Source organism: Mustela nivalis (assembly GCF_964662115.1).
Source record: "Mustela nivalis genome assembly, chromosome: 14".
Taxonomy (NCBI): Eukaryota; Metazoa; Chordata; class Mammalia; order Carnivora; family Mustelidae; genus Mustela; species Mustela nivalis.
Window position 1 is genome coordinate 35,424,302 of NC_139033.1, and position 18,726 is coordinate 35,443,027.

General features: G+C 47.9%; 1 protein-coding gene across 2 annotated transcripts in view; it reads left to right on the forward strand.

The window, feature by feature from the left end:
• The window catches only part of CCBE1 (collagen and calcium binding EGF domains 1), a 228,145-nt gene extending 211,379 nt beyond the window's left edge, over window positions 1–16,766 (forward strand). For both annotated transcript variants that reach the window (XM_082698979.1, XM_082698978.1), the window contains 5 exons: window positions 4,101–4,221; window positions 9,857–9,996; window positions 10,096–10,131; window positions 10,825–10,860; window positions 12,738–16,766. In XM_082698979.1, coding sequence (XP_082555105.1) covers window positions 4,101–4,221; window positions 9,857–9,996; window positions 10,096–10,131; window positions 10,825–10,860; window positions 12,738–12,971 — 567 coding nt within the window. In that variant the 3' untranslated portion in view covers window positions 12,972–16,766. The remainder of the gene's footprint in view (window positions 1–4,100; window positions 4,222–9,856; window positions 9,997–10,095; window positions 10,132–10,824; window positions 10,861–12,737) is intronic.
• The last annotated feature ends 1,960 nt before the right edge of the window (window positions 16,767–18,726 follow it).

Genomic DNA, 18,726 nt, shown 5'->3' on the forward strand with positions numbered 1-18,726 from the left:
GCTGATCAGTATCTGGCTTTCCTGTCCTAGAACCCACCACCTTGAAAGACTGCTGTAGAGCTCCAAACCATCCAGTAGCAAGTACTTCTTAGTACTCCAGTAACTCATGTAGTGACTCTCACGCACTTAGTACTCCAGTAACTCTCACGTACTTAGGACTCATGCAGTAACTCACACACTTAGTACTCCAGTAACTCTCATGAGGTTAACTCCCATGTAGTTAATACTCCAGAAATGAGTATGTGGTAACTCTCACACACTTAGTACTCCAGTAACTCATGCAGTAACTCAGACTGAAATTGGTCCACCTCATCCTGAATTCTGCAAACGCATCGTTGCAAGTCTGAGCTAATACTGGCATTTAAAGAACATCATGATGAGCGACTCACTTCTAAAGGCATCTGTAAGCATGTGTTGCATTCTGTAGTTGATAGAGGAGTCTTACATCCAGGATCTCATTTAATTCCCAGCGTGACCCTGTAAGAAAGATACAGGTATCCTCAGAGAAGTCAAGTCACTGCCCAAGAGGCAGGCCACGCTTCAGCCCCTGTGCAGGGGACAGGATTGTCTATTGGATTTTAACTTCATCTTACTAGGACAGATGCCCTCTGTTCTTTGGAAAGAATGTAGGACATCTACCCAAATACACTTTGGCCAAGAAGTAGGTACCGGGTGACCTGGACCATGGCCAACCCCATGGTAGAACATGGTAGGCAAACATGCTGAATTGTGCTGTGAGTATAGTCAGTAAAATCCCAACTGTGGGGAACTCAACAGTTCCAGAACCCCCATGGGTTCCTTGATGGGTAAATTGTAAGGAAAAGAAAGGTAGAGCAGTGACCTGCAGATTAAAAGAAATTTTAAAAACCTGTTATTTTTGTAGAATGACCAGGACTAAACCAGAGTGTGTGGACATGCATGGTTAGGTTATTTTTAACTTATTTTTAAAACACAGGAAGTCATTAAAATCACGATAGTGGTTACTTTTGGCAGGGGGAGGGGTACAGGAAGGATGAGACTGTGATTGGGTCAGAGCGCATGGAGGGTGACTTCTGGTGAGTGGCTAAGATCCGTCTTTTGACTTAGGTTTCATTGAAAAGATGCATGCCTTATACTCATTTGCTAGGATATAGATTTGTGGGGTTTCCAGATTCTGCGCTTTCATTTTCTGATAAAAAGTTTTTAAAAACTGTATGCAGATGACTCTTTGGGGGGTGGGGGGGAGTGTTTATGCTAGAAAGAGAGATTTGGGAATAAGTAAAATATCCGTCATTTACTTCGTAAAGAGGGCACCAGGCCTGTCAGTGGGGTGGATGTCTGAGGAAGCAGCCAGTTTCCAGAAAGCCCCTTGGGCTCCTGCTGCATGGACTTTTTGATTGGGGGGGTGGGGGGCGACTGCAGAGCATGACTGATGACTCAGGAAGGGTTTATTGAGCATCTACTATGCAGTCCACTGACTGGGAGATGAGGGGAATACAGGCAGTGCGGAATCAAGCCCTGCCTGCATCAGCTGTCTTATCTGGGCAGTCAGGCCCGCAGTGTGAGTCCACCAACAGCTGCCACGTGGCGGGGAGCAGACAGAGCCTCCAAAGTTAGAGGTCAGTGCAGGTTCGGAGGCCTACGCCCACCTGCGTCCCACCATCTGCCTTTGCACATTGTAGCAACGCCGTTAGGGCCAGGCAAATAAATGGCTTCTCAGTCGTTTGTGACCTCCTCTGCTACCTTGATCGAGCTGCTCTGCAGAAGGGCCCTTCTCAGGACACCGGGAAGCCTGAGCCATACCGCAGTGACTGGAGTCACTGCATCGCTGGCAGCACTGAGGGAGGCAGCTTGCTGTGGTGTCGGGAACACAGATTTCAGGGCCACATAAGCTAAGTTTACATCTTAGCCCCGCTACCTGCTGGATGTATGACCCTAGGGAAGTGACTTAACATCTCCATCTCCGTGCCTCCCCTGGATTAAAAGGGGAGGACAATATTATCTTTGTTTTCGTGACCATCAAATGAATTAACATTTATAAAGGACTTGAGACAGTGTTTGCTACTTAGAGTTTTGTAAATGATTACCAATCAACATTTTTTTAAAGATTTATTTGAGTAATGCCTGGGTGGCTCAGTTGACGACTGCCTTCAGCTCAGGTCATGATCCCAGGGTCCTGGGATTGAGTCCCACATTGGGCTTCTTTCTCAGCCGGGAGCCTGCTTCTCCCTCTGCCTCCTGCTCCCCCTGGCTGTGTTTAAATATTTATTTAAATATTTACTTGAGAGCATGAGCATGGGGGAGGGGCAGAGGGAGAGAACCTCAAGCGGACACCCCACTGAGCGCAGAGCCTCATGCGGGTCCCAGTCTCATGACTCTGAGATCACGACCTGAGCTGAAACCAAGAGTCAGAGGCTTAACTGACTGAGCCCCTCAAGAGCCCCTAAATAACATTAATTATATGCATAATGTTAATTATATATGCTTACGAAGTGCTTCACAGCAGCACCTGCCTGATTCTTACCAACAGCTCTATGAGGTAGATGCTTTACTACGAAGGTTAATATGAGATAATGATATTCATGATTCCAGCGACTGGAGTCCAGGCTAACGTAGACTCTTCCTACATTACTATGACCTTCGCAAACACCTGCGTCCCACCAGCCCACCCTCTGCTGTGTTTGTGCAGCAAAGACAAGCCAAGGACCCTGGACCTCTGCCTCCAAAACACTAGCACCTTGACTTTCCACGCATCCTGCTGATGCATCGCATCGGGGAACTGAAGGGAACTGGGCTGTAACCTCCCAGCAGGAGGTCAGACGGGAAGCGGAGACATTTACTGGATCACCTCATGGCTTTTCCTGGGGAGCAAAGGGAGCTGATCCCAACCCCCAGGCTTGAACTCTCAGATCTAAAGACGGCTGTGGGGCATCAGAGCACTCCAAGGCTAGGGAGGAGCTCTGCCACACTATTTCTTCTGGAATCTCTTGCTCTCTGGGCACAGGGTTTCCAAGCAGGGCCTCCTCCAGGAGGATACCGGGACAGATTGTAACATGTTCCAGAAAATCTCAGATACTTGGTTTCTGTGGGCCTCCAGGATCCAGAGGAAGCCTTCTGGAGAGGTTAGCTATGATCCCATAAATGTGCCTTTCTCCCCCTGACTTTGCCCTGCCAAATTAGCTTCCTGGAAGACAGAGACTCGAACTACCAGAGACTCGAACTACCACTCACTATGTTCCACTTACTATGTTCTAGGTCCTGTGCTGGGCACCTAACCTACATTTCCCATTAAATCCCCACAGCCCTGAAGGTGGGTGATGATGTTCCCTTTATTGGTGACCAACTGTAGGTTTGTAGCGTTCAGTTCTCCCAGAAGGTCTCATGGATTCACACAGCTTACCTGACCTCAAGGACCATGAAGGTCATCTGTCTGGGTGGCCCCTCTGGCTTCCCCTAGAGTGAGCTGCTCGTGACCTAGGATGGAAAGTGAAGAGGAAGCCGCCATGATACATTCTGTGCCCCTATTTCAGAAGTTAGCTCCCATCACTTCTGCCATTTTCCAGTTATTGGAGGTGAGTAAGTACAGCCCACCCTCAGAGGGCAGAAGTTAGGCACCACCTTTTGAAGGTAGGAGTGTCCAAAACTTTGCAGACCTGTTTTTCCATCCTGGGCACTGTTGGCCACTTGTTCCCGAACACCTGAGTGTGTAGGTGAACCGCAGGCCACCTTCTCGGTCCTGGCCCCCAAGGCTGAGAGGCCGTGACTTGATCGCCATTGTCGCCTTATAACCAAGCACAGGACCTGGCACATAGTAGGTACTAAATAAAGTAACAAATGGAATGTCTGAAACAGGTCAATTCTATCAGTTTGGTAATAATGAGTCAGTGATGATATCTAGACTATCTAGAGCCTGTCCAGGTTTATCCACTAATCAGCCAAGGGATCTCCCTCAAGTCATGTTCACTGGAAGACCTCTAGATTTGGAAGCAGATCCCCAGACCCCTTTGAGGATGGAGGGGAACAACCACCAGAAGGACTGGCAGCCCCTGCAAACACACAGATGCAACCGTCTTCCTGGCCTGGAGCCATCACTTCCTGACCAGAGATCCTCTTCCTTACAGATCGCCCTGCTCCCCAACAGCGCTGCCGACCTGGGCAAGTACATCACGGGCAACAAAGTGCTGGCCTCAAACGCCTACCTCCCGGGACCTCCTGGGCTGCCTGGGGGCCAGGGCCCTCCTGGTGAGTGGGGAGGAGGGCGGAGGAGGGTGACGGAGCCACAAGCCGCGGCCTTCCGGAAGCCACCATGGGTGGGGGCCGGCCCAGGTTCAGACTGTGAGGGTGAGGGCAGCGGCGGGAGTCGGGGGAGCTCTCACCCCCCTGTCATGAGAAGCCTGGGGGCACTGGGTCCTCGAGCCTGAGAAAGCCTCATAACCAGGAGAAATCGAGAAGAAGAAGGTCATTGTCCTGGGCTTGCGTAAGATTCTTAGAGATAATCTTCAGTTACGGAGAAACAAAATGAAGACTTAATTTTGAGTGTTAATGTGCAAAAACAGAATTGGGTGAGGAACCCACAGGGGCACGTCAGCCAGCCGTAACCCCCCACGGCCATCCCTGTCCCGTCCCTGCTACTCCTCAGCCTTTCTTCGTCCTTCCCCTATTTGTGAACACACGCACATCTGTGTTTCTTTATATGTTTACGTATGTGTGTGTGTGTGTGTTTGCATCGATCTATTTTTCTTCAGTCAACTTTACTGAGATACAAGTATACACAGTAACATGTACCATTCTAATCAGTCCAACAAGTTCTGAAGAAAATAAACATCCCCCATCAGGCGCTTACTTACCACTACCCTACATCAAGATACAGAATATTTTTATCACCCCAAAAAGTTCCTTTGAGCCCCTTTGCAATCTACCCCCCTGTCCCCAACTGTAGGCAACCACTGACCTGCTTTCTATCACTAGATTTTTCTGTTCTAGAACTTCAGAGCACTGGAATCTCATCACGGTGTGCTGCTTGCCTGGCTTCTCGCATGCAGCATTTTGCTTTAGGCATCCACCATCATCACTTGAAGACAATCCCAAATGTCCCATTGTTCCATTAGGGAGTACACAATGAGAACTTTATTTTTCTTTTTAACAAATGTTTGGGAGGGGTTTTCTATATTTTATTTTTATGAGAAAAAGAGAGAGAAAGAGCCCAAGCCCACAAGGAGGGTATGTGACAGGAAGAGGGAGAAGCAGACTCCCTGCCAAGCTGGGACACCCCCCGCCCCAATGTGGGACTCGATCCCAGGACCCTGGAATCATGACCTGAGGTGAAGGCAGACACTCAGCTGACTGAGCCACCCAGGCACCCTACAATGAGAACTTTAAAAAATAGTTACATGATGTTTTCTATTTTATGAGGAGCCCCTCCACAGATAAGATAGATCAACAGAATCTTATCCACACCAATAAAGGAAATGATGTCAGTGTGAGCAGATGGGTCTAAAACACAGACTGCCTTTTCCCTGATTGTCATTGCCTGGTAGTGTGCTAGGTGTTATGAGTGACCTCCTGGCCTTCCAGTGAGAAAGACAAGAAACAAAGAGCAAAAGCAAATAGAAGAAAACAGTATCTGCTTGCCCCTAAGTAAGTGAAAAGAAGCTTCCTGCTGCGGGAGCTTACGGAAGGGAGAGACCACAGTGATGGTCCGCAGGGATCCCAGGACCTGGGTCAGACCTGGACATGGAAGAGTGGGACAGTTTGTTCAAGCAGGAAGAATATGGACAGATTTGAGACCGAAAGTTCACCAACAACAAAGGCTCCAAATTCTTTCCAGACTATTTATTTCTTCTCTTTTTTACTTATATCTTAATCTCGTTTCTGCCAAACACAGGTGCCCTGGGTCTCAGTCTATACAGGGAACAAGGACTGGTCCAGGACCTTGGTTTATCCTCTTGCTCATGCCCTTGGCCTGAGGTCCTCTGGGACAGGTGGAGTTTTCTCCAGCCCCTCCCACAAGCAGCCTCTTGCTGTTCCTAAGTAGATGTGGGTTTCCTTGCAGATTGATCCCAACTCAGAGTTCCCACCCTTCTCTAAGAGTGTGTTCTTGCTCTGCTTCCCGAGAGGAAGTTCATCTCCAGGCCAGTCTACAAATCACTCCAACAAGGACAGATGAAGGAGAAACAAGGGTGCCATTGGCTGGCTGTCTTTTTAATGAACGACTTGCTAGCTTTCCTTTCCAATTATGCCATCTGGTTTCTAACAGTTTGAGCTGTCCAGGGTCCTTGATGGAGCAGGGAGTAACAGAGGACTAACTTCAGCAATGGACTGGGTCCTTACTTTGTCCTCCAAGCCTTTCTTTCTCTCTCCTACTTCCAGCATCAGTTTGCAATATCCTCCATTGAGCTGTACTGGGGCAGCTAGAGACATAAATCAGGTTTCTCTTACCCATAAGTAAAAGTCCAGTCCCAGGGCTTATGATGAATCACAGACTGGAGTGTCAGCACAGGAAACCACACAAGGTTGGAATCCTTTGTCTTTGGCGGGGAGGGGGTGGCCGCTGCTCCCCGACCCCCACTGTTATGCATGAGAGGTTGCCATTCGCCCATCCAAGCCCCACATCCCAAGGACACTTGACACACAGTGATCTCTGAAGTTCATTGATTGTGTAGATAAAAGCAAAACGTTACCTCTGGCCTGTCCTTGTGCTACTGGAGGTGAAGTATTTTTTAATTATAGGAGGAATCTGGTCCCCTTCCCAGATACACTTTTTCAGGATGTGCCTGGAACCAGCATTGAGAGTCAGGGTGTGAAACATGTTTGGAGAGAACACTGACTGCCTTTAACTTTGGCCTAATTATGCTGTGAGCTAGAAGAAGACTTCCCCAAATATGAAAAATCGGAAGTTTTTGTTTCTTAGATTTGATTTGTTCTGTTTTCCGATGCCTGAAGATTATTGCATCCAGTTGCTGTGTTTTGTCACTAGTAGGAGCTAGCTCGGGATTTTCAACAAGTATGACTGTATCCATTTCAAACAGACATTGCTGGTGAACGATTCTAGCACAGCAATCAGCCCACCGTCTTCACTGTGCTCACTTGATGTGAAACGTTTCCTAAAGAGTGTGTATGCACTTGGGAGTCTGCAAGTGTGTGGACAATTAGGACATAGTCCACACCCTCCCAGGGTCAACAGGTGAAAACAGGTTAAAACTCACATTGTTCCATATGCAAAAGAATGAAGTTGGACCCTTCTCGTGAACCATATATAAAAATTTTCTCAAAATATACTGAAGATCCAAATGTAAGATCTGAAACTATAGAATTCCTAGAAGAAAGCATAGGAGAAAAGCCTCATGGTGTTGGATTTGGCAAGGATTTCTTGGGTATTTCTTTTGTCACCAATGTACAGGTGACAAAAGCAAAAATAGACAAGGGGACTACATCAGACTTAAAAACTGTGCAACAAAGGACATAAACAGCAGAGTGAAAGACATTCTACAGAGGGGAGAAAATATTTGCAAATCATTTATCTGATAAAGGGTTAATATCCAGAATAGGAAAATTAAAAAAAAAAAAAACCTACAACTCCACAATAAAAAATAACCTCAATATAAAAGTAAGCAGTGGGGTTATGGACATTGGGGAGGGTATGTGCTATGGTGAGTGCTGTGAAGTGTGTAAACCTGGCGATTCACAGACCTGTACCCTGGGGGATAAAAATATATTATATATTTATATAATAAATAAATAAAATATAAAAATAAGCAAAGCAAAGGTGCCTGGGTGGCTCTGTCATTAAGCTTCTACATTTGGCTCAGGTCATGATTCCAAGGGTCCTGGGATTGAGCCCCACATCAGCCTCCCTGCTCGGTGGGAAGCCTGCTTCTCCCTCTCTCACTCCCCCTGCTTGTGTTCCTTCTCTTGCTGTGCCTCTCTGTCAAATAAATAAATAAAATCTTTAAAAAAAAAAAAGCAAAGGACTTGAATAAACATTTCTCCAGAGATGGTATACAAATGGCCAACAAGCGCGTGAAAAGACACTCAATACCACTCGTCATAGAGAGATGCAAACCCAGCAAGGCATCGTTTCACGTCCGTCAGGAGAGTCACTGTCAAGAAAAGAACAGTGGGCGCCTGGGTGGCTCAGTGGGTTAAGCCTCTGCCTTCAACTCAGGTCATGATCCCAGCATCATGGGATCAAGCCCCATATCAGGCTCCCTGCTTGGCAGGAAGCCTGCTTCTCCCTCTCTCACTCCCCCTGCTTGTATTCCCTCTCCCACTGTGTCTTTCTCTGTCAAATAAATAAATAAAACTTAAAAAAATAAAAAAGAACAGGACAGGTGTTGGTGGAGATGTGGAGAAAAGGGAAAACAAACTGGTGTAGCCACTGTGGAAAACAGGGTGGAGGTTCCTCAAAAAATTACAAGTGATATTAATATGACCCAGCATTCCACACGTGGGTATAATATCCGAAAGAATCAAAAGCAAGATTTCAAAGAGATGTTTGCATACTGTACGCCAAGCTACCTGCATCCCGCAGAGGATGCGTGGGTAAACCAAAGGTGGTATATACAACAGGGGAATGTCATTCAGCCTTAAAAGGAAGGAAAGCCCTGTTGCACGCTGTAACACGGATGATCTTTGAGGACGTTCTGCTAAGTGAAGTGAGCCAGTCGCAAGAGACGAATCCCATAGAATTCTACTAGTAAGTCATCGAAGCAGTCAGGTTCATAGAGACAGGAAGTAGAGTGGTGCTTGCCAGCGGCTGGGGGAAGGGAGATGAGGACTTGTTCAGTAGGTACAGAGCTTTAGCTTTGCAGGATAAAAAGGTTCCAGAGATCTGTTGCACCAGCAAGGTCAATGTCCTTAACTCTACTAACCTGTCCACCTTAAAGTAGGTAAAATAACCACCTGTGTGTGTCATTTACTACAATGAAGAAAAGAATTCTCCTGGCACTCACCCCCCTTCCCCCGCCCCCTGCCCCCGGCTGACATTCAGGGCCTAAGGCAGAAGCGAATGTCCTGAGATCTGCACCCAGGTGCTGCCCCACAACTTAACAGCCACGCCAGAGAGACTGTTTCCAACTCTCCATGTGCGTAGGCGAAGGTAGGTGAGGCCTGTAGGTCAGTCCCCCGTCAGCCTCCATGATCAGTATGGGCACGCGCCGGCCCTCAGACAGCCACAAAAGCAGCCCTACGGCTTGATCCTAAACTCCAAATACCCCCAGTGCTCTGTCACATTAGGCCACAGAAAAGAAATAAAAACAAAACCCACCATGTCTACAGGGACCTGGCCGGTGACACAGGTGAAGAAAGGGGCAGCCTGTGAGCAGCGGGGAGTAACCAAACCATTGTGCCAATGGCAAGATAGTGGTCCAGGCTTTAGTTCTTCCCATCTTCAAACAGATGCCAGAAATCCAGATTTCTGTAGGAAATCTCCCAGTTTTTAAGATGTCAGGAAATTCAGAGAAGAACAGTACCCGTAAACAACTACCTAAACCTGTATGGAGTGTGTGTGTTGTGTAGATAGATGTGTGTATGGATACAGTTATATACATCTATACTTGATGTACAGCTAATGTATATATTCATATCTAATATATACACAGAGACATTGTATAGTATTGTGGTACACAATGAAGTAAGCTGTTAATTCTCTTACAGAGAAGGGGTGTCGAGATGTTTTTGGAGAAATGTGGTCTACAACGATTATAGAAGGATGGAGAATTCTGATCATGTTAAGTTTAAAATGCCTGTAGGGTGTCTTAGAGACGTCAGATGGCAGATCGCAAGGAGACATGGCTGCAAAGGGCTCCCCGACACCCTGGGCAGCCAGAGCCCCTGTCCTCATGGGATGTAGATCTAACGAGCTCTTCTTTGATTACAGGTTCACCGGGACCAAAGGGAAGCCCGGGCTTCCCCGGTGTCCCAGGACCTCCCGGGCAGCCTGGCCCGCGGGGCTCGATGGGGCCCATGGGACCATCTCCTGATCTGTCCCACATTAAGCAAGGCCGGAGGGGCCCCGTGGTCAGTATTTTATCAGAGATCCACTTACTGCTGCTGGGGACAACACGTTCTTGTCCCATGCGTTTTCCTTCTATTGAACTAGATCCCTTTGTCTTGCAGGGTCCGCCAGGTGCACCAGGAAGAGACGGCTCTAAGGTCAGTCTTCCGAGTGGTCCTTATAGCCCAGGTTTTCCCAGTGACAGCCTACTGGGCCGGCATCGAGTAAAGCCTGAGCACTGTTTCCTCTCCCCAGTTCGCACGTTGCAAAATTGAGACACTCTTTTTACTCTAAGCTAGAAAGAAAATCTAAGATGCAAACAAATGTAATTAAAAAAGAAAAACCCAAAAACCACCCCTAAGAATGAGCACCCCTATACATTTTACACAAGCCCCGTGCAGCAGGGGTCTTTCTCTTGGGCCGGTGCTCCTCAGCAGGGCTGTGTGGTGTGTTCCCACACCTTTGACGTGTTTACGTCAAGAACAGGAAAAGCTCCCGTCTCTGCAAGTTCAGTTCCTGGGCTGCCTGCGTCTCACCCCACGAATAAGTCAGCGTGCGTTACTCTAGAAAGTTGATGAGATATTGCACACCGTTGCCTGGAAATACAAGCATTCCTCTTGTCAGGTCTGGTTTGAAAATCCACGGCCCCAGGGGAAATCTGAATGAGAGACTCTTGACCCCAGCAGTTCTGTTCAAACAAAGGGTCCCTTGAGTCCAGCTTCAAGCTTCCATTTGTTTCTGATAGAAAATACTTGTTTATGTAGGGCAGTAGTGATGGCAGGGATCTCCATGGAGCCTGGGGGAGGCATCCCACGTGGTCCACAAAGCTAATGTGACCTTTCTGCTTGCAGGGAGAGAGAGGAGCTCCTGGACCCAGAGGGTCGCCAGTGAGTAGCACTATCTGCCCCCCTCCCTCCGGTAATGTCCTCAGGGATGTAGCTCTGATGAGCCTGTTGAGTTGGCCAACAGCCAGCCCCTTCCAGCCAGTACTCAGCCTACCCAAGGGGAACTTAGGGGTGAGGAGGAGAATCTCAGAGGACTTTAAGAGCTGGTTGGGATTTTCTTTTTAATTTGTTTTCTGGGTTTTTTCTTTTTCTTTTAACATGGCTAGTCTTTATGTGGAAGATCTTCTCTTAAGATTTAAATATATATATATATATATACGCTATGAGTCTACTTCCGAGTATGTCCTAAAACATCAGACAGGGCTCTCCTAACTCTGAACACTTAGGAGTTTAGCCACCGCTGCAACTCGAGCAGATCCGATGACCAGCTCTTCCCAAAAAAAACCCGCAGAGACCTGCACGGCTTCTTGGGCCCGTTGAGAATAAATTGGCTTGGATACACATTGGTGTCTGGGAGATTAAAAAATGAACCTTAGTAGTAACCAAAGCATGGGAAATTCAAGCAACTCCATTGCTTTTGAAAAGATCAGTGTCCTTTCTGAAGACAGACAGCCTCGGCTTAGATGTAGGCGGTCTGGGCTCTCACCCAGCCCTTCCACGAATGAGCCATCAGATCCTGGCCTTCCTTAGCACCCCTGGGCATCTCTCTGTCCACTCACCTGTGCCATGGCAAGTGTAATCTGAGCTTCCACCCTTGAAAGGAGCATCAGTTATATCAAAACACTGTCTACCTGTAAGTGCTTTACAGATGGAGTCGCTGTTTCAAAGGTGGTAGCTACAGCATCAGAGGCCACAGGCAATAAAGATGTTTACTGCAAGCCACTAACAAGCCCTGACCTTGCCCGTTCATGCATTATTTTGACGTGCCCCGCACGGTGCTACGTAGAAGTCAAGGGTTAACAAATACCATACAATGCTAAAAAATGTTCAATCCATAGAAAAATTAGGAAGGCCTTAGACCTTTCCTGGTCAATAGGGAATGGATGTCTTTACAACATACTTTCAGCTGCATTCAGGTCACAGTTATAGTCAATGACCTTTAAAAACATCTTAGTTGTTTCCTTTTTTAAAAGATAACATTTAGAGCATTTATGATGCTCTAATCCCTTTATCTATTAACTCATTTAAATCCTCACTAATAAAACCCTATGATGTTGAGATTATTATTATCTCCAGTTTACAGATAGGGAGATGGAAACCCAAAGAAACTGAGTAACTTGCCCAAGACTAGCTAGTAGGCCACAGAGCTGAGATTCAGACCCAACAGAATCCCAACCTCTTTTTTTTTTTTTTTTTAATGACGCCGCTTATTGATTTGACAGAGAGAGAGACAGGGAGAAAGGGAACACAAGCAGGGGGAGTGGGAGAGTGGGAGAAGCAGGCTTCCTGCTGAGCAGGGAGCCCAGAGTGGGACTTGATCTCAGAACCCCGGGATCATGACCTGAGCTGAAGGCAGACACTTAACAACTGAGCCACCCAGGCAAACCCGGAATCCCCACATCTGTGTTACTCTGTGTTACCCCATTTTCTTTGGAAAGTAACGTAGGAGGGCTCTTCTCATATTCTTTTTCATTCTACAAGATTTGATGTAGCTGAGAATTCGGAGGGAGGAGAGAGACTGTGTCACCGCAGCTCATACGGGAGGTGAAGGTATTAGGAGGTGATCTTAAGAACGCCCCCCCCACCCCACCTGGCTACTATAGTAGTTATGTTTACTCCATTTGGGACACAGAGTTGTCAATGAAGTAGTTACCATTCAGCCGGGGGAGGAGTAGCAAATCATGGTGTCCACAGAAGCTGTGGCTTTGCACAGGATTGAGTCTGTGGTCTTCTGGCTTTGATTCCTCTCCTGTGCACAGGGACCCCCTGGGTCTTTCGACTTCCTGCTACTTATGCTGGCTGACATCCGCAATGACATCGCCGAGCTGCAGGAGAAGGTGTTTGGGCACCGGACACACTCGTCAGCGGAGGAGTTCCCTTTACCTCAGGAATTTTCCAGCTACCCGGAAACCATGGACTTTGGCTCTGGAGACGAGTACCCAAAAAGAAGCGAGATGAGGGACTTGGGACCCACCAGAGACTTTTATCCTTAGCATGTCCCGTTACCGTCATGCCAAAGGAGGAGAAAAGTGTTTTTCACCTGCAGTTAAATCCTATACAAAAAAAGAAAAAGGAAAAAAAAAAAAAAAACCCACTGGAGACCTGAAAAGATACAACTTTAATTTCTTTAACTCTTTCCCTGCCTTCTCCCTCCTGCTCTCCTTCCAAATACTGTATTCAGAGGCCCCTGCCAGACACATGAGGGAGTAAGTCATTCATTTTCCATGCTTCCCTCCACAGCCAGCTTGGCTCGGGGGTGGGGGGAGACACAGGAACTTTCCTTTTTCTTCCTTTTTATTCATGAATTTCTGAATTTCTGAGTTACGTACTCTCACAGTGTCTCAAAGTTTGGCAAAATATCCAAAGGGGAATAGTGGCAAGTTAAGCTCTGAGAACATATGAGGTTACTTATTAAAAAAAAAAAAGAAGAAGAAGAAGAAGGTATGTGTCCAAAACCGAGTATTACCCAGTATCAAAATTAGCTTTCTTTAATTAAAAGGGGAAAACAACATTGTATATTTACCTTGGTGTATAATTCTTTTTCCTTGTCAAACTAATATATTTTTAAATATTCTATCCTCTTGTCCAACCTTGTTTCCCAATTTTGATTAAAGGAAGGAGGGAGATAAGAAGGAGCAGAGATTAGAGACGATGCAGGGAAACTCCAGTCTTATATTTCTTGTCCTGTAAGTTACCACATTCTAAATTCAAAAATGATGCTTAAGGGTTTATGCCACGCATCTCTGTACGTTTGTTCCTCTTGCTGTAGGAGTAAATCCTCTTCTCAAAACAAAGTAAATGAATGAAGCACCTGGATTCCCATTAAAATAATGGGCTCCCGGTTTGCCAAGACGTTTTAAAGCTAAGTGATCACTAAGTCATGGATCGTTACACGAGAGTGGCTGACCCTTAGGGAACCCCGCTGAATGGCCCGCCTCTGACTGGGTGCCCAGGAGGGACCATTACGCCGCGATCCTGTTTATATCAATGTGCACTGGAGCCGGAGGCTGGGAGGAGGTGTCTGCTTGGGTCTTCGGAGAGGGAGAAGGAGAGCCTCGAGCAGGATCCCCACAGAATCCGCAGAGGCAAGTCTGTTTGCTCTCCTTGGGAATTGGAACCCCTTGTCTGGGGCCAGCGAAGCTCGCCAACACAGAGAGTAACACACTATTGGAAGTTCTCTTGGATGCTGGGGGAAATAACAATGTTTCTTGTTTGGCAGAAGTTTCCTTCCCACTCTTCCCATTTTTCCTTATTTTTCCATTATTTTATCCAAGTTCTAGTTCTCACAGGCCTTCTCCTTCTCCCCCTTCCTCAGCAGAGGTGGGGAGCGGCTGGGAAAGGGGTGTATTCTCGAAGCTGCCAGTGAGTCTGTGGCCGCCCATATACCTCTGGGTCCCAGACGGAGACATACATCAGAAAAGACTTCCTCGGGTTCCTTAGAAAACAGAAACAAGAGTGAACCATGAAGACACCAGCAGAAGCATCTGCTTCTTTGGAACATGACCACGGAAACTCTTGGTTTTGAAGGGGAGTGCGTGGTTTTCCTCCAGGAAGCTGACATCTGCCACCCAAAAATGCAGCTACCTGATCGGGGGCCCGTCCCCCCTCTGTTGAGCCCCATGGACGGTCACCGGCACACTCGCACCTGCTCATGGTGGGGTCCCTCTTCCCTGCGATTTCTCCCCCTATTTCTGGGAGGTGTTTTGTTTACTTCTCTTTTTCCTTTTTGCCCATCACTTCGCTCTCCTGCCGGGAAAGCTTGTCTAAGAGAGCGCTGTTGGCGTGGGGGAGACTGCCACCTTGCAACAGTCTCTCTCCGGAAAGCCAGGAAGGGCTTCCATTTGGGAGGGTCCCGTGACACGGGCCTGCCTTTCCTTGTCGCCATCAAGGTACTAGCCCTGACTCCAGTCAGTCGGCCGCTGGCTGGTCCTTTCGCGGACCTTTGGCCCCGCTGTCTCTTCCTCATACAAAATCCCCAGTGGCCAGCCCACCAGAAAGTCACAGCGACAAGCAAACACCTTCTCAGTGCTCCTTTTCTAGCATTTTCCCTCCCCCTGCAGTCTCTCCAGAGTCCGATCGTCACAACCAAGGGCCTCGCCAACCCCAGGGCTCATGGAGAGCTGAGCTAAGCAGCTGTTGATTCCCATCTGGAACGCATTTAACGTTGCCTGTTTGCAGAGCACAATATTTAAAGGGTGTGGATGGATGAGTGCTAAAGCAAAATTATTTACAGGCCTTATGAAAAATGATTAGATCTGTCTTTGATTTCTTTTTTTAATGAGGATTTGTGTTTAGAAATATAAACTCCTTTATTGTCGAATGCTCCTAAAATGCATCCAAACTGCATGTTTGGCCAGAGGCGAGGATAATATATTGAAAAAGGAACTGAAGGAAATAATCTCTGGAATTCGTGAGCCTACTCTAGATCATAATCTCCAGCAAAACCCAATAACCTGTGTTGTATAATTTCAGTCTGCAAGATGAGAGCAGATTATAATTTTCGTCCTCAGATCTTCAGAACTTGGACGGCTACTCAGGACCAAATCGGTACTCGGTATGCCCAAATTATACTTTTCAAAGAGAAAAACATAATCACTGTTAATCCTAATGTATCTTTAGGTTATGGGTGGAAAGTCAAAGCTCACTGTTTGAACAGGGCTTCTCAAAACCTAATGGGGGATAAAATTTGCTACTGCTTTGCTAAGCCACGCCCATCCCCATGTTCGATGGGGGGAAGGGAACTTTGTAGAACTGTTGACTCTCATTTTGTACACCCTGATACCTAGAATTTAGAATAGGGACCTAATCATTGCTTTTGTTTTTGGAAAGCCATGGCAATAAAAATTTGCTGTTGAAAGTAGTGCAAGGAGGGCATATATTTTAGTTTAGGAAAATCCTCCCTCCCTCCCCAATCCCGAAAGGAGAAATTATAAGCTTTCCTGTGCCAAAGAGCGTGGGGGTACAAATGCACATCGGCATAGGGGCAGGAGTATTACCCCAGCAAAGACCAGGTGAAGGGCACCCCGGTTCTGGTCATGCTCCTTCTCCAGGATTCACAACTACTGTTTGCCCTGTGATGGCTTTTCCCAGGCAGGCAGGGGAAGATCATGGGTGTGACTAGGTCCCAGGCTTCTCCTTGCACCAAGAGCAAGTCCCTCATCATGATTTGGGCATCACGGTCCCTTCCCTACTCCCCCAAGGCCGGCCTGTCCCAGAGAGACAGCAGCCTCATTGTGCAACCTTAACATCTCTCCGATAACCTTCCTGAAAAGGAAATTCACTCCCATTTGTGGGAATCCAAGCCAAACAGCTAATAGAACAGAGCCATCTCAAGTTATTAGTAACAAATTCAGGGAAATAAATGAAGTTTTTCCTGGCACGGTCAGCATGTGTGTTTCCCCACAAATCAAAAAATAATTTTCCATTTGAAGGAAGAAAAAAAAAAACCCATGCCTGTAATTGTTAAAGCATAAAATCTTGGACTTCACAGGCTCCTTCAAAAAATATTACTGCTTTAGGGAAAGCATAGAAAAGCGATCCTTCAACACAACCTCCAGAGACCCTCCGCGTTCTTTCCAAGATCTCGAAATCGCGTGCCCTAGAGGATTCTCTGTGTGTCATGACCATTTTTGTTTCGCAGTGACCTGTCCTGTACTTCAGTAGCTGGGTTCATTATTTATAACAGGTCCATATCACAGTTGAGCTAATATTCAAACAGTTATGGATATGATACTATGAAGTACTTTTGATAAGATTATATATGCTTAATAACAAAGTTATTTTTCTTATGTGGTTGTACTGTGTTTTGTCCCGATTCCTGGGCTTGGGGAACGAGCTGTCTTTTTACAAGATGAGGACAAGGAGATGGAGACATTTCTCCCAAGAGCTGGAATCTGCATTGTGGGGGAGGCCACCTCCTGGGTGGGGTCTGAGTGTGGACCCAACATTCAAGTCCGAGTCAAGGTCTAACGGCCCAGGTCCCACTGATTCTGAGTCTCAAATGCCCGTGTCTCCAGCTGGGGAGGATCCTCTGCCCCCTCTTCCCATTCCGGGGTGGGCTTTTCCAACCAGAGCTCTCTCTAGGGATCATTGGAGAAGCCTCAGGAGCTCACAGAGGGGAGGCCTGTGAAGGTCCCCCTCCCTCCTCTTTTTATGCTGTGAGCAACTCTGTTTTCAGTTGGTTCTGGATTAGAATTCCACATACGGTTGCCTTTGGAGGAGAAAAAAAAAAAAAAAGTTGACTGCCTAAAAAGGAAAGAGAAAGGAAAAGAGTGAGGAGGCATCCCCTTGAGTTGGTAGCTGAGGTCTCCTCGGTGAAGACAAGTAAAAGGGAACTGTCATCAGGCAGGCCCCAGGGGAGGTGGACTTCCCCGATGAAAAGGAAGGATGCCTCTAAGAGATTGCTAGCACCCAACGGGGTTTAACATCCTGAAGCTGGCCTGGATTTCTACAGCTCCTTTTCCTTCCGCAAATACTGTGCCCAGCTGTGCCAGGTGCTGTGCTTCTCAGGCATAGCAGGCAGCGAGAAGCCCTAATCCCCGTCCTCCTGGGAATCTGGCAACACAGACAAGGATCCTCCCAGGCAAAATCCATTAATCACAAAAACATGCAATTACAAACTGTGATAAGCTCTGGGAAAGAGAAGTGCTTCGAGAGCCAGTCCCAGCCTGAGCCAGCAGGAGCCGCCCCGTGCTCCCAGCCTCCCCACCAGAGTCAGCGCGGCACCCATACCACAGCCCCCCAAGGCCTCCAGCCCTGCCCAAGAAAAGCATCACGCATCCCGTGGGGGAAACAAGCCCAGGGAAATCTGGGAGACTGCCTCATAGAGGATTTCTGCAGCCTTCTTAATTTAAACAGCAGCTTGCGACCTGAAATGAGTGACCACTCCCCTTCGCCGCCTCTGGACGGCCCATCCCTGTGGGGTTGGCTGGTCACCCCATGCGCTCAGGTCTTGATTTGGGCAGAACTGGGGGCTAGTTGCCTCCCCACGCCCGGACCCTGCAAGTTGCGAAACAGCTCGCGGCACTTTTGAAATACTTACCCCAGCTCCGTGTGTGGATTCTCATCCTGTTCACGTACAGCTCCAAGGGGACAGGTGGCCAGGTGGGCACCTGCCCTCAGCAGCTGGGGGGCTGCGGGGGGCACAGGGTGCTGAATGGCAGAGTTCTGGGGCGGGGGTGGAGACGGGAGGTGGGGACCCTGTCACTTGTTCGGACTGGGACAGCCAATGCAGAACACCGCACCTGGGGGTTGGACCCACAGCCTTTGGCGGTCTCTCCTCTCACCGTGCCGGAGGCCGGCCTTGGAAGAGGTGCTGGCAGGGTCAGCTCCTGGAGGCTGCGAGGCGGCCGTGCACGCTTATCTGTGGCTGCCCAGGGCTGCTGGCCGTCCTGGGTGCCCCTGCCTCACGCTTCCCACGCTGCTCTCCCGCCACCTCTCTGTCTCTCCGTCTTCATGGGATATTCTCCTGTCTGTGCTTTCTGTGTCCGTATTTTCTTTTCTTTTCTCTCTTTTTTTTTTTAAGAGCATGAGAGCAAAAGTGGGGTGTGGGGTGGGGAGGGAGAAGGGAGGTGCAGAGGGAGAGGAAGAGAACATCAAGCAGCTTCACACCCAGTGCGGAACCGGGCACGGGGCTCCAACTCATGGCCCTGAGATCATGACCTGGGCTGGAATCAAGAGTCAAATGCTTAACCAGCTGAGACACTGAGGTGCCCCTGTTTTCTCTTCTTATGAAGACACTAATTAGAT